The sequence below is a fragment of the Lolium rigidum genome, chromosome 1, assembly GCF_022539505.1.
Source record: "Lolium rigidum isolate FL_2022 chromosome 1, APGP_CSIRO_Lrig_0.1, whole genome shotgun sequence".
Taxonomy (NCBI): domain Eukaryota; kingdom Viridiplantae; phylum Streptophyta; class Magnoliopsida; order Poales; family Poaceae; genus Lolium; species Lolium rigidum.
In genome coordinates, this window is record NC_061508.1 from 347,748,233 (window position 1) to 347,762,669 (window position 14,437).

Here is a 14,437-nt window from a genome sequence, read left to right on the forward strand (position 1 = left end):
ATTTTAGAATTTGTCACATATTTAATTATAGTACTTTTTGTCAAAATCTATTATTTTGAATTATGTCTTTCGCTTTCCATATCAAAATTAGGAGGAAATAATTTTCCCTACTTGAACTTTGAAAATACAACCTTTTGTTTCGACCTTTGGTAAAGGACGCGGAGGTAATCTAGTTGACATGATGACGTGAACAATCGACACCATTTTTAAATCGCTTTGGACTAAGACCTTGGGAAAGGTTTGGGTGTATTTACCCTTTTCAAGAACAAATATGTGGGTTAATGTCACTTTCTACATCTCAGGTTTGCAATATATATCCTCGCGGTCAACCGGCGAGTTATTGAAGACATTCCCCCCCCCCCCCCTCTCTCTTAAAAGGAAAAAATAGATTTTTTGAATTCATCAAATATTAAAGACTAGTATTTTTTGTCGAAAATATCCTTTTTTAATTATGACTTTGCTTTCCATATCAAAAATAGGAGGAAAACAACTTCTCCAACTTCTGTTTAAAAAATCACCAACTTGAACTTTGAAAATATGACCTTCTTGTTTCGTAGCTTTGATAAATGATGATGGAAGTGATCAAGTTGATACGACAACACGACAACGACGCTATTTTTAAACCGCTTCGGATTAAGACCGTCGGAAAGGGTTGGTTGTATTTATCCATTTATTAGAACAAAGATGTAGGTTAATATCCATTTCTACAGCTCAGGTTTTGCAATACATCTACCCGGTCAACATGTGAGTGCTGGAAAACAAAAACAAAAAAATACTAGTATCTCTTTTAAAAGATGGGAATCACGTGAAGCATATCTTTTTTCTTCGAGAACAACGATAATAGCACCGGCTTTTTCCCAGCGAAATCCAGCCAAACGTGGGAACGAAGGAATAGTGGAGGCTCTCTCCCGCCAAATTGCACCAGGTTCTCTTGTCCTTAACCAAACGTGGGAAACACCGGCAGGCAAGGCAACCGTCGCCCAAACGTGCCGTTGCTTCCGGCGAGCCGAGCCCAACCGCCTCCTCCTTGCCTATATAAATCCCACGCCCCCACGCGGCAGCCTCATCCATTCTTGATCTTCCACCAACGCGGTCAACACACCCAGCTCTTCCGGATCCAAAGCTCCGACGATAAACTCCATCGGACAGCTCCGTGCATCTCGCCAGGCGGATCTCGCGATTTCGTTTCTTGCCGCGCGCGTGAAACATCCATGGCTGCCATCGTCGCCGGAGGAGGAGTGCTGCAGCTGCGCGTCCCGTCGGCCTCGTCGTCGGCGTTTGACCCCGCGCGGTGGCGGAGGACGCCGTCGGTGAGGTGCGCAGCCGTGCGCGGGTCCCCCGGGACGAAGCCCGCGATGGACGACGACCACTACCGGACGCTGAGGCTGGCGCCGGGGGCCACCAGGCACGAGGTCAAGAAGGCCTTCCACCGCCTCGCGCTGCAGTACCACCCGGACGTCACGCGCCACCACAACGACGGCGAGGACGACCAGGACAACGTGGACTTCCAGCGGATCAACGTGGCCTACCAGAGGGTGATGGCCAACATGCGGGAGGCGGAGGCGAGGCTCGAGCACTGGCGCGCTCGCTACGGCCTCGCCGACGAGGACCTCGACCGGTACCGGCGCTACCTCCACGAAGACGACGGCGAGGACGACTGGTTCGCCGACCTTTGAATTCTCAAACGACGGGCGGTTGTAAATTTGTGAATTTAGTGTCGCTGTATTACTTCTCGCCTGTTTTACTGTGGGGAGAAGAGATGCAGGCTCGCATTCAGGGTTCTACCAATTGTACTACTCGGAACAGGTTCTTTTCATTGTAAATATGGAAAAAATATGAGGGATTTTAATTTATATTGTGGTTCAGAGTTGCCTCTTTCGTTTTCAGTGATAGTGGCAGTCTCGCACTGACATCGTGACGGATGCTTGTGCAACTAGGTGAAATGTATCAGTCTGTGGCTCGCCACTGTAATTGTGCACGACTTATCTACAACGAATAGGGCGAAAATTTGTTGTTTTTTTGTGTAGCCTGGAATACAACGAATTTTTATTTTGAGTTTTTTCACAGCTGTATGCACCTAGAATTTTGTTTCTGATTTTTTTGAAACTTACAAATGCCATTTTCATTTTTTTTCTTCAAAAAAGGCCACCATGTAGCTCCTCCTCCATTCGCTGTTTCTCACTTATCTACCCTCTATATTCTTAAAACACCATACATTTGATCGACAGAAAACAACTGCTACTAATTGAAAATCAACCCTGGAGGCTAGCACACATATGCAGATGGTTGCTCGACTGTCTCGCTTTGTTGAGAGTACATGGCAACTTTCTCAACAAAGTGAGGCCCTCAAGTGAAATCTATCTAGGTTTTAGAAGCCGGCGGTTTGTTCTTTCTCTGGTGGGAGGCGTGGCGAACCATAACCCCTTACTAGCAGGAGGGTTCTTTTTTCTATCTAGCTTGTATTTCAGTGTCTTTTTTAGATAGTGAAGAGGGGCACATCCTAAAGTTAGAATAAGGTGCTTGTTGGTGTCTAACACCGATGGGGGCCGCACGGAATTTTGCGTCATGCAGATCTCCAAGGATATTGTTGGTTTTCCTTGGTGTGGTTTTAGGCCAGTTTTTTTCCGATCTACGGTTGTCATCATCGGCGATAGTTGCTTCTCTAGTGCGCAGATCCTTTTGGGCATTGGCACGCCAACTTTTTGTCCATCGACTACAACAAGCTCAAGTACAACAAAGCTCGATTTGTATGGCTACGGTGAAGGTGGGGCGAGGATGGCGGTGCGCCTTCGTAGGGATGAAAACGGAGCGCAAACGAACAAAACTAAGTGGTGCCACATTTGATTTTATATCTTTTTATGCAAGCAAAAACAAATTCAGAATCCCGAAAACAAATGCAGAAACAGCTATAGCAGATGCGGACCGAATACAATGCGGTCACGGAGCGGAGAACATGTGTTTATCGAGGAAAACTCAAACAACCCATGAACCGACAAGCCTAGTCCCTAAATGTAGCGTGACTACTCAATATACCAGGAATTAGGGGAAGGGTTGAAGCGTAAAAGTTTCCTCCAACTAACAAAGGGTACTCGGTCGTTTGTTTTGGGTTGGGTCATTTTGAAGGTTCGGCTTGGCAAGGTCACGTATTGGGGTTGTTGGATTGGGTCATCACATCAAACCCTAAATCGGAATTCCATATTGGGCGGAAACAGAATTTTCGTTTCCGCATACTTTTCACCGAGAAACCTTGTTTCGTTTTCATTTCCGTTTTACCAAAAGAATCCCGTTTTCGTTTTTCTATTCCGCAAAATTTCATTTTCCATTTTTATATTTTCGTTCCGCTTTCGCATTTCCGCGAAAAAGTTGGAACTTTCCGCTTCTCATTTTCATCCATGCGCCTTTGGCTCGCGCAAGTGTAGTGGTCACTGGTCGCTAGGTGGTCCAATGATGTTTATATTTTTTATTAATTTTAGAGCTCAATATACTGTTGATATGATTATTATTAATAGATGGGTGGAATATCCGGAAAAAAAATCTCAAAAAAATTAATACCGGATCCCTGGCTGGTCTGGTTCACATAGACGTGGACGTACGTCGTCGTGGAGTGGCCACGAATGTGATCGCGTCACGCCACCGTTCCGGCCTGCTGCTACTTGCCGAGCTCTCGTGGGTTCGTAGAAACGTACAGTGCTACTGTTGATTGTTGAATAATACCATCGGTCGGACCAGGGAGAATGTACCTACCTCCGACCTGCCTGCCGCGTGCAAGAGCCGACACGCGAGCGGTCGCCTGCGTCGCTTTGGATTAACCGGTCGCCAAAGCGTGGCCGCGTGGGTGATGTATACGGCCCGGGATGGAAGCTTCTACTATCCGTGTCATGTGCCTAGAAAATCCAGTATTCACATAGTGCATCGTATAATGATCGTAATTTACTAGGAGGGCAGCGTTGGAGGATATGCACGGGAAATATGTATGCATGTCATAGTGGGATAAAACTACACCTGGCACTCGTAGGTATCTTAATTGTTTTGGTAAATTATATTGGTTGAACGTTCAGAATTTTTAGTCCCATGGTGCAGATGCATCATCAACCGTTGGATTTTGTAGTGTGCGGTCGATGATAAATTTTAGGAAAAAAGTTGTCAAGGCCCACCACAATTTCTAGTCCTAACACATAGCCGTATGCGCTAGATTGGTGTCCATATTTATTTAAGAGAAAAGCAAGAGGAGTGTAATTCAACTTTTTACACTCTCCCCCTTTCTTTCTCTCTTCTTTCCCCTCGAGAATCGCCAAACCAACCCCGAATCATTTCTCCCCCCGCTTCTAGTGACCCCGCCGGCTAGAGGGGAATGGGAGGAGGCCTGGTCCTCCTTGTGTGTAGTAGTGGTAGGATATTTTGGTTTGATGTTTCCCAAGTGGACAATGGTGTTATGCTGAGCACTCAAATTTGCATTCCAAGTCAAAATGAGTAGGTTTTTTTAGTTAACCTTTAAAAATACGACCTTTTGTGTGGAGGTGATCGATGTGACAACTACCATTTTTTGGTTCAAAAGCACGACCATTTTTTGAGTCGTATGTTTGAGAAAATGTGATAAGAGGGTTGGATGGATTGTTTCTAGAGTTTATCCAAAAAAAGATGAAGAACTCCATTTTTTATTGACTTTGCTTTCCACCAGCAAAATGAGGAGGAAATATATGGTTTTTGTAGTTGAACTTTTAGAATACAACATTTTGTGGAGGTGATCGTTTTAAAACCGTGGGAAGGGGAGATCAGTGTTTAACCTTTTTGAGAAGTGGATTGAAAGGTTTAATATCGACTTCCAGAGTTTATTTTTGCTATTGGACCCGGTGAACATGTGGGTGTTGAAAAACTATTTCTTGCTATGTTTTTGAAACCTCACGTGAAGGACCTCATGTTTTATTCTAGAACCAGAAATAAGCAGAACCCAACTGAAATAAGCAGGGGCGGAAGAAATGGCGCTGCAACTCCAGCACGCACGCCACGTGAGCCACGCCCATGGGCTTTTTTGTCCGAACGTGCGAGCAACGCCAATGTGGGAGGCAACCGCCTCCTCTTGTCCTATATAAGCTCCACCACCCACGCGGCAACCTCATCCATTCCCACCCATTCCAGCTCGAGCAGTCAACCCAAACAACAAGATCCAGATCCAAAAGCTCCGGCAAACTCCGTCGCACCTCATCTCCTCCATCGATCCATTCACGATCCTCTTCTCTCGCTCGTACACACATGGCCGCCGTCGCCGGAGGAGCAGTGCTGCAGCTGCGCGTCCCGCCCACGCCATCATCATCAGCGCCGGAGCAGCGGAGCCGAATGGCGCAGTCGATAAGGTGCGGCGCGGCCGCGGCGAGGGCAGCCGGCGCGGTGGAGGAGGACCACTACCGGACGCTGAGGCTGGCGCCGGGCGCCACCAGGCGCGAGGTCAAGAAGGCCTTCCACCGCCTCGCGCTGCAGTACCACCCGGACGTCGCGCGCCACCACGGCGACGGAGAAGACAACAGCGACCTGGACTTCCAGCGGATCAACGTGGCGTACCAGAGGGTCATGGCCAGCATGCGGGAGGCGGAGGCGACGCTCGAGCACTGGCGCGCCCGCTACGGCCTCGCCGACGAGGACCTCGACCGGTACCGCCGCTACCTCCACGAGGACGACGACTGGTTCGCCGACCTCTGAACTCTACTCTGCAGCGGCCGGCGCGCGCGCGCGTGCACGCGTCGCGGTAGATTTGTGGAATGTCGCTGTGTTGTTTCTCCCCTGTTTTTATTGCGGGGAGGAGGGATGCAGCAATTTGGTTCTAACAGTTGTAATTGGAACAGCTTGTGAATATAGGAACAATCCGAGGAATTTTAATTTGAGGAAATTGTAACTCAGGATTGCCTCTTTCGTTTTCAGTGATAGTCGCACCGTCCAACTGACATCCTGCCGGATGCTTCAGCTTGCTTTCATTTTCTACATCGACTGTTCCCTTCTTCGAAGCTGAGCAAGGACTCTAATTGTGCAAGTGCAAAAGAAAAAAAGACTGTCTATTTTACAGTTGCCTGAGACTAACGCAAACGTCAATCGCATTTCTACTGGTTACAAACACAACGGCACGCAAAAGTTTGACTGTAAAAATGTTTCTGATTGCTGATGTAGGACTAAATTTAAAATGTCTGGACTCACGATTGATTCAGATACCAGAAGATATGTTAATCGTCTTTGTTTGTTTATTACTATCAAGTCCACTTATCTGAACTGGTCGGTGATGAAGCACGATCAGAAAGACGCTGAGAAGATATTCTTTTCCGATTTGCATTGCGCCGGATTAAACAAAGTAGTAGCATGTTCACACTGGCCCGACTTTTTTTCATAGGATTCTTCACGTCTCTCGGACTATCACAATTTTATTAGTTCGTTGATCTTGATGTAGGCATATGGCTTTGTTGTTTGAGCATTCTCAAAACAATCATCGATCTCTCTTTCGGCCCAAGAGCATTTCCAACAGACTTGCGTTATACGGGGTGGCTTTTTGCGTTTACCGTTTTGGAATTTTACGGCGCGGAAACAGTTGCAGCCATTTCAGATGCCAAAAAAGTTGTATGCCGATGACATCAATTTTCAGATGCAGGGCGTCGCCGTCTAGCTGCCACACACAAATTGCAAAGACAAACAAACATATGAACCAAATATTTCGTACAAAACCATCGCACGAACACACATAAATTGAAGACCGGAGTTCCATTATCATAGCATAGTTTTAAAAGCATGGCATAGTTCAAGATTATAGCATAGTTTGAATCAAACATTTTCACGAACACAATCGAAGTTCAAACAACCAAATGACCCCCACAAATGGTGCTCATGCCTCATCTTCTCCATTGGATACTCCATTTTGTGTGTTTTATTAGGAACGTCAGTGGTGTTGAAAACATTGAAGGAGCCCATGCCATCATCCGTCGAAGCTCCAAAGCCGTCACTTGTTGAAGCAATGGAAGCTACCATAAAAGTCATGAATCCACTCATGCCACCCATTGGAGCACCCATTGGAGCTCACATGCCTCACATGGGTTATCCAAAGCCACCCATACCATCAATGTTACCCATGGCTCCCATAGGAGCACCCATTGGAGCTCCCATGCTTCTCATCATCTCATGGGTTATCCAAAGCCAACCATGCCATCAATGCCACCCATGGCTCCCATAGGAGCACCCATTGGAGCTCCCATGCCTCTTATGGGTTATCCAAAGCCACCCATGCCATCAATGCCACCTATGGCTCCCATAGGAGCACCCATTGGAGCTCCCATGCCTCACATGGGTTATCCAAAGCCACCCATGCCTCCAATAGGATCCCATATAAGCACCCATGCATCCCATATGAGCACACAATGGTTGGTGTCGGCGCCGGTATTCAATGGCACGCCGCGGGGCCGTGGCGCAACAAACATCTGCCCACGAAAGACAACAGTGCTAGGGTTTTGCTGCGGGGGCGGGGGTGGTAACTAGAGGCGCCAAGACAAATCTGGTGGCTGCTGCATAGGCGGAGGTGACGAGAAGGTTTGGGGAGAGCCGAAACCGCCTGGCATGTCTAGAATTTGGCCGGTAATAGTGGCGGCAGGGCAAACCGGCGGCCGCACGCAAGAGGTTTCAGGATGATAGTTAGGCTACGTGCGTGATTGGCAATTTGCACAAGCCGGCACCACAAATATACGGCGTAGGATGCGTCAATATTCGGCGTGCTCTTTTTTACGACACACAACATTTATATGGCATATGTTATAGAAGCGATTTTGCCCCGCCGCACCGTATATTGACGGTTTTTTATACGGCGCCGTAAATTTGTGCATCTGCTCTAGCCTGTCTTATTTCTCTCCTAAGGTAACAGACATGCACGATAGCTTTGAACAAGTAGACAACGAACCACGAAGGCTAGGTATACATGTGCACATGGTTACTCGACTTTCTCACTTTGTTGGAGACTTGGAGTACATGAAGACTTTCTCAAGAAAAGCGTCATACCGGAGCCCCGGCCGCGCGTGTTGGTACGTCTGGTTCACATCGACGTCGATGAGGCGACTTGATCGCGTCACGCCACCGTTCCTTTCTGCTGCTACTTCTACTACTTGCCAAGCTCTTCTGGGTTCGTAGAAACGTACGTATAGAAAGGTACCCGTCGGTCGGAAACTACGACCGGCCGCTGGCGCGAGCCAGCCACGCGAGGGGTCGCTTTGCCTGGAGTGTGTGGCTTTGGATTAACCGACCGGTCGTTACAGCTTTTTGTCTCGGAGTGATTCGGCTCGGAACGGAAGCTTCCCCCGGCCGGCCAGCCGGAACAACGGGACCCGACAAATGGCCCAACCTCTGTCATGGGATATTTTTATTTTGACAGTCTTACACTTATCTGATTGTCTTAAAATAGTTTACACCACTTCGAGTGGTTTTAGAATACTTGACCATACATGTTTGCCACATCACTTCCGCATCATGCACAAACTTGAAAAGTGGAATAAAAAATCATGAATTTTCATGAGATTTTGAGAGAGGAAGGAAGAAAATTTCTTGCTTCAAGAATTCAAAAGCAGAACCATTTGATTGTAATTTTTTATAAATGAAAGAGATTATTTCGGTTTTTCTTTTTCTCTAAGAAAAACGTAAGTATATTTATTTTTGCTCAACTTTCATGATTTTTTTGGTGCTTTGGTAAATGGTGTGGAGGCGATCTAGATGACACGACGTCCTGACAATGGCACCATATTTAAACTACTTTGGATTAAACTGTGGCAATGGGAACTTTAAAAAATCGAATGTTTTGTTTTCTAGCTTCTGTAAATGAAGTGGATAAGGTGATCTAGCTGACACGAATACATGACAACGACGAAGTATTAAAACCTCTTTGGATTAAAGCCGTTGGAAGGGGTGGGGTCTATTTATTCATTTTCGAGGACAACGTGGTACTATTTTTTAGATTCTCAGGGAGAAATCCTCCCTGGTTCCATTTCAGCATGAAACCAGTGTTCGAATACAGGAAACATAAAAACACCTAAGGACACACCCAAAAACTACAGCTGAGAAACCCAGCCAGAACCAGGTTTAGTCTACTTAACAGCACCCTCCCTCTAGGAGCAAACTGAACTCGCTAAAACAGCCCAGTGCAACACAAAAGCATGCCACAAACTCTGTCTATTCTTACGTAGAACACAAGACAACAAAACCACAGGGGGAAAACTACACCCCTATAACAACACCACTACAGAACTTGGCCAAATTACAGCACGGCGTGCACCGAGGGCTCTTCTTCTCGATGCTCTTTCAGGTACTCCAAAGAGGTTCTCCCTCCATGTGCAAGCTTGGAAGCTGGGGCCCAGGAAGCAATCCAATCGAAGGAGGAGCATTTCAGTTTTGTGCCAGGCTCAGTGGTGCTTTGATCTTGCTCGACAAGTGCTCCATGTACAAGTCCACATCCTTCCACACCTGATCCTTGAAAGGGACCTTCCAGTTTCTCAGGTAAGAAAGAATAACTCTCCACACCTGCTTCAAATTCAACCAAGTAAGCCTATTAAACACCAAGCTATTCCTAGAATTTCAAATCCCCCATAGAATAGCAGAGGAGATGAAATTAAATTGTAAGAAATTTTTATTACATAACCATCTACTAGCAATGTCTAAATACTCCCCTACTTTGTAGCTAAACATTTCCTCAACCAGATTCCATTTTTGTTTGGCAACAATACAATCAAAAAAGAGGTGATGTACACTCTCAAATTCCTTACAGAAGGAGCATTCCATAGGTTTTGAAATCCCTCTCCTTCTCAAATTATCTCTAGTCATGATCTTATTTTGTGACAAAAGCCAAAGGAAAATCTGGATCCTAGGAGGAATTTTTAACTCCCAAACAGCAGGTAAGTAAATTGGTGTCACTCCTCTGAAGTTAACTAAAGCATACATAGACTTTCAAGAGTAAACACCATTAGTTTCATAAGACCAAATAAGTTGGTCCTCCTCATTGCTGATGACTGTAGTCTCAACAATAGCTAGCAGTTCCTGCCATTGGATCATCATACTATCAGAGAAAGTTCTCCTAAAATCACATCTCAAGTTTGTTCCATCCCACACCTCACTAACAATTTTATTTTGTTGATTAGAAATGAAATAAATGTCCCAAAACTGAGTAGCTAGGTTAAAATTACCAAACCAAATGTCCTCCCAAAATCTAACTCTTCTATCATTCCCTATTTTCCATTTATATCCAAATCTAACAGCTTCAGCTGCACCCATCACCCCTTTCCAAAAAGTTGATGGATGAGCATCATGGCAGCAGAGGATATTTAGATTTCTAGTGTTGTACTTACTATCAATAATTTTTCTCCACAGAGTCCCTTCTCCCTGTATATATCTCTTAATCCAAGATCCTAGAAGACATAAATTTAAGTCCTGCAAATGGGGAATCCCCAGACCACCAAATTATTTTCTCATACACACAGAAGACCAATTGGCTAAGTGAATTTTGTTATTTCCTTCCTCATCATTCCACAGACAATTAGCTAACTGTGTGTTTATCAAATTCAAAGCCCATTTGGGAAATTTAAAAAAAGAAAGCAGATAAATGGATATACTAGCTAACACTGATCTAACTAGCTCCCTTTTAGCCGCAGAGGACAAAAGTTTCCCTCTCCAGCTAATCTACCTAAGAGAGAATCAATCAGAGGTTGTAGATCTTCTCTTTTTAAACATAAAATATCAGATATATTTATAGTAGAGAAAAATGAGTTGTCTTCAACTATTACAAATAATAAAAAATTTAAAAAAACGAGCAAATCTTCAAAATATTTAAACTCTTTTTTACTTAATAACATAATATAATTTATTACTTTTCTGAGAATAGACAGTACGAAGAGGTTTGCGATATATGCACCTGGTCAACCGATGAGTGCTGAAAAACTAATTTTTTTGCTCTCCTGTCGAAAGGATCACGTGAAGCATGTACATTTGCTAGGAGAACAACAAGAATAGCTAGCCCCAGTTGTCAGTGTCTCAGCGAAATCCTATCGACGCAGGGAACGGAAGAAATAGCGTTGCTCCAGCATGGCCACCTCGCGAGAGGGTAACAGAACGGATAGGGACGTCGCCGCGGTGTCTACCCCTTCCTCCCGGTCGCCAAGCCCAAACGTGGGAGCAATGCCAACGTGGGAAACACGGCCGGGCAAGGCAAAGCCAGCCGTACGTAGCTATATAATCCCCATGCCCGCACGCGGCAGCCTCATCCATTCTTGATTCTTCCACCAACGCGCGCGGTCAACACAACCAGCTCGTCCGGATCCAAGGCTCCGACGATAAACTCCACCGCAACACACCTCGACAGATCCGCGACCTTCTCTTGCTCTTGGAGCGCTCGTGAACCCATGGCTACCGTCGCCGGAGGAGCAGTGCTGCAGCTGCGCGTCCCGTCGGCATCGTCTGCGTTTGAGCCCGTGCGGCGGCGGAGGACGCCGTCGGTGAGATGCGCGAGCGTGCGCGGGGCGAGGTCCGCGGGCGCGGTGGAGGATGACCATTACCGGACGCTGAGGCTGGCGCCGGGCGCCACGAGGCGCGAGGTCAAGAAGGCCTTCCACCGCCTCGCGCTGCAGTACCACCCGGACGTCGTGCGCCGGCAAGGGGAGGACAACGACCTGGGCAACGTGGATTTTCAGAGGATCAACGTGGCGTACCAGAGGGTGATGGCCAACATGCGGGAGGCGGAGGCGAGGCTCGAGTACTGGCGCGCCCGGTACGACCTCGCCGACGAGGACCTCGACCGGTACCGGGGATACCTGCACGACGACGACGGGGACGACTGGTTCGCCGACCTCTGAATGCTGCTGGATCTCGCCATGGCATGACAGAGTTAGCATTTAGCAGCACTGTAAATTTGTGAAATCAATGCCACCGTGAAACTCCTCCCCGGTTGTTTTGTCGTGGGGAAAATGGACACAGAATTGCGTTCAGGGTTATTTGGAACAATTCATTTTCATTGTGAATATAAAAAACATGTGAGCAATTTTAATCGGAATTGTGGCTCGATCAGGATCGTCTCTTTCGTTTTCATCGACAGTGGCCCTGTCGTATTGGATGCTTGTAGGTGAAATGGTTCAACCATTTATTTCATTTGATGATGTTTGGATTTTCTTCATCAACTGTTGTTCTCTTCTTCCTCGCTTACTCCATGCAATCTGAAGAATTACTATAACTGCGGATGTATTGTCTACCCATTGTATTCTACTGACGACCGACACAGCACAAACCATGCATTTGATGATCCACTGGAAAATTGCTCTCGGGAAGTGTTTACCATGTGCTGCAACGCATGGCCAAAAGAACTCTATAACCCACAGCTGGATTCAGACCTGAGAGGATAAATTATTCACTTCATTTCGCTTATCAAGTCCTCTATATACTGAACTGGTCGGTGACGAAACACCATCAGCAGACGCCGCCAGATTAAACAAAGCGGCACTCGTTTTCAGATGGGTCGGCCTACTTTTTCCCACGGATTCATCACGTCTCTTAGACTTCGTATAATTATCGTTTGTTTCTTTGGATCTACTATAAAGCTTTTTGTGTTCAAGCATTGTGACAGCAACTATCTTGCATCTTGCCTAACCTGTCATATTTCTTGACCCTGGTTTCCTTTCCAAGGTAACCGACATGAAAGGCTTTCAGCAGTCATGAAAAGTTCATAACAAAACATGAAGTACATGATAACTTTATCAACAAAGAGTAGCACCAACTTTACCATCAAAGCTATGACGATTTGGCTGTCTCAGTCCATGTTTCATGTTTGTATGGCTTCTTTAACGATTTAGAGGGAATGATAAGGATTTACATAATTAACATACACTACACATACTAAGTCGAATGTTATGTGTCGCCCTAAGAACCAAGGAGGTCTTGGGGTTAAGGTGTTGACGATTAAGAACAAGTGTCTACTCAGCAAATTGTTGTTTATTAAGCTCTTAAATAAAGAAGGAGTGTGGCAAGAGTTACTGCACATCAAACATCTTCATTCTAAAAGACTAAAACGCTAGCACAAGTCAGAGTTAAACCTACCGACTTACCCTTTTGAAAGGGTTTGATGAAGGTCAAAGAAGAGTTCTTTTCGAGGGGATCTTTCAAGATTGGATATGGCCTTGATACTCAATTTTGGGAAGACACGTGGCTAGGGGATCATCCTTTAGCACAACAATACCCATCTCCTTATAATATGATTCAACATGAGAAAGTGTTAGTGGCGAACATCTTGTATGGGTTTCCTCTGAATATTGCCTCTACAAGAAACCTAAATGGATATAAATGAACAAGATGGTTACACTTGGTTAGCCGTTTAATAGATATAAAACTTATACCTAAGAAAAAGGATGTCTTCCATTGGAACTTGACCGTGTCTGGTGGGTTTACGGTGAAATCTATATATCTTGGTATATGTACACTATATTTTGAGAAAATAAATGTGGAAGCTTAAAGTTTCAGTAAAGATAAGGGTTTTTATATGGTTCTTATGCAGAAAGGTAATTCTAACAGTAATTCTAACGGAAGATATTCTGAGTAAAATAAATTGGCAAGGCAATAACAAATACTATTTTTGTAGAATGCACACCGGCGAAGACGATTTGGTGAATTCTTCATATGTCTTTTGGAGTCTCTCCCCCGAAAAATGTTACTAATCTATTTGGAAATTGGCTCAATGGATCAAACAAGAGTCAAAGGACATACCAAAGTTGGTGTTTGTGCTCTTCTTTGGGCAGTATGGCATGTTCGCAATGATATTATCTTTAACAAATCATATCGTGTTTCCTTTTTCTAGGTTATCCCTTTTGCTACTCACTGGACCCGTACGTGGTTATGTCTCCAGCTAGAGAAGCAACGTCATGACATGGATTTTTGATGCAACCGTTACATGATTTATTTAGCCGCTGCGGCTGGCAGCTTGATCGCAGACTCACATGTGATCCATTGGTGCTTTTATATTTTATCTCTTTTTAGATGGTTGATCCATATATTGACCTTAAGTGATTCATGATCTTGTACACTTGAGATTCAGAGATTGTTTTAAAAAAATCAAAAAGGTCGTATGCATCTTTTCAATGTAGATGCTGGACATTTTGAAAAAAAATAGCATGCACTCTAGCTACTTTTTGAGATGATATGTGAAGAAAAATGTTGCTTCATATCAATTCTCTATAAATTGTTTTAGATGGAAGGCTCAATGAACCCGATTTTTAATTTATAAACTCCTTAATCCACTCTTAAGTGACAAACAACTTACAAAAAAAAGTTTAAGGATACTAGTTTAGATACATGCACAAAGAGGCCAACTGAAGACACTAGAGAAACAAGGGACAAGCAAAACAAAACTAAGCTCTAAACACAAAGGTTGCATAATCACCGTCTTGAGCATAAGCCT

General features: G+C 45.1%; 3 protein-coding genes across 3 annotated transcripts; all 3 read left to right on the forward strand.

The window, feature by feature from the left end:
• Nucleotides 1-1,083: 1,083 nt before the first annotated feature.
• LOC124684549 (chaperone protein dnaJ 8, chloroplastic-like) lies at nt 1,084-1,676 on the forward strand. The gene has a single exon (XM_047218836.1). It carries the CDS (start codon nt 1,212-1,214, stop codon nt 1,674-1,676), a length of 465 nt encoding a protein of 154 aa, XP_047074792.1. The 5' UTR covers nt 1,084-1,211.
• A 3,574-nt stretch (nt 1,677-5,250) lies between these two features.
• On the forward strand, nt 5,251-6,022 carry LOC124664645 (chaperone protein dnaJ 8, chloroplastic-like). The gene has a single exon (XM_047202116.1). The coding sequence runs from the start codon at nt 5,251-5,253 to the stop codon at nt 5,692-5,694; it is 444 nt and encodes a 147-aa protein (XP_047058072.1). The 3' UTR covers nt 5,695-6,022.
• A 5,377-nt stretch (nt 6,023-11,399) lies between these two features.
• LOC124684550 (chaperone protein dnaJ 8, chloroplastic-like) lies at nt 11,400-12,040 on the forward strand. Its single transcript, XM_047218838.1, has one exon. It carries the CDS (start codon nt 11,400-11,402, stop codon nt 11,847-11,849), a length of 450 nt encoding a protein of 149 aa, XP_047074794.1. The 3' UTR covers nt 11,850-12,040.
• The last annotated feature ends 2,397 nt before the right edge of the window (nt 12,041-14,437 follow it).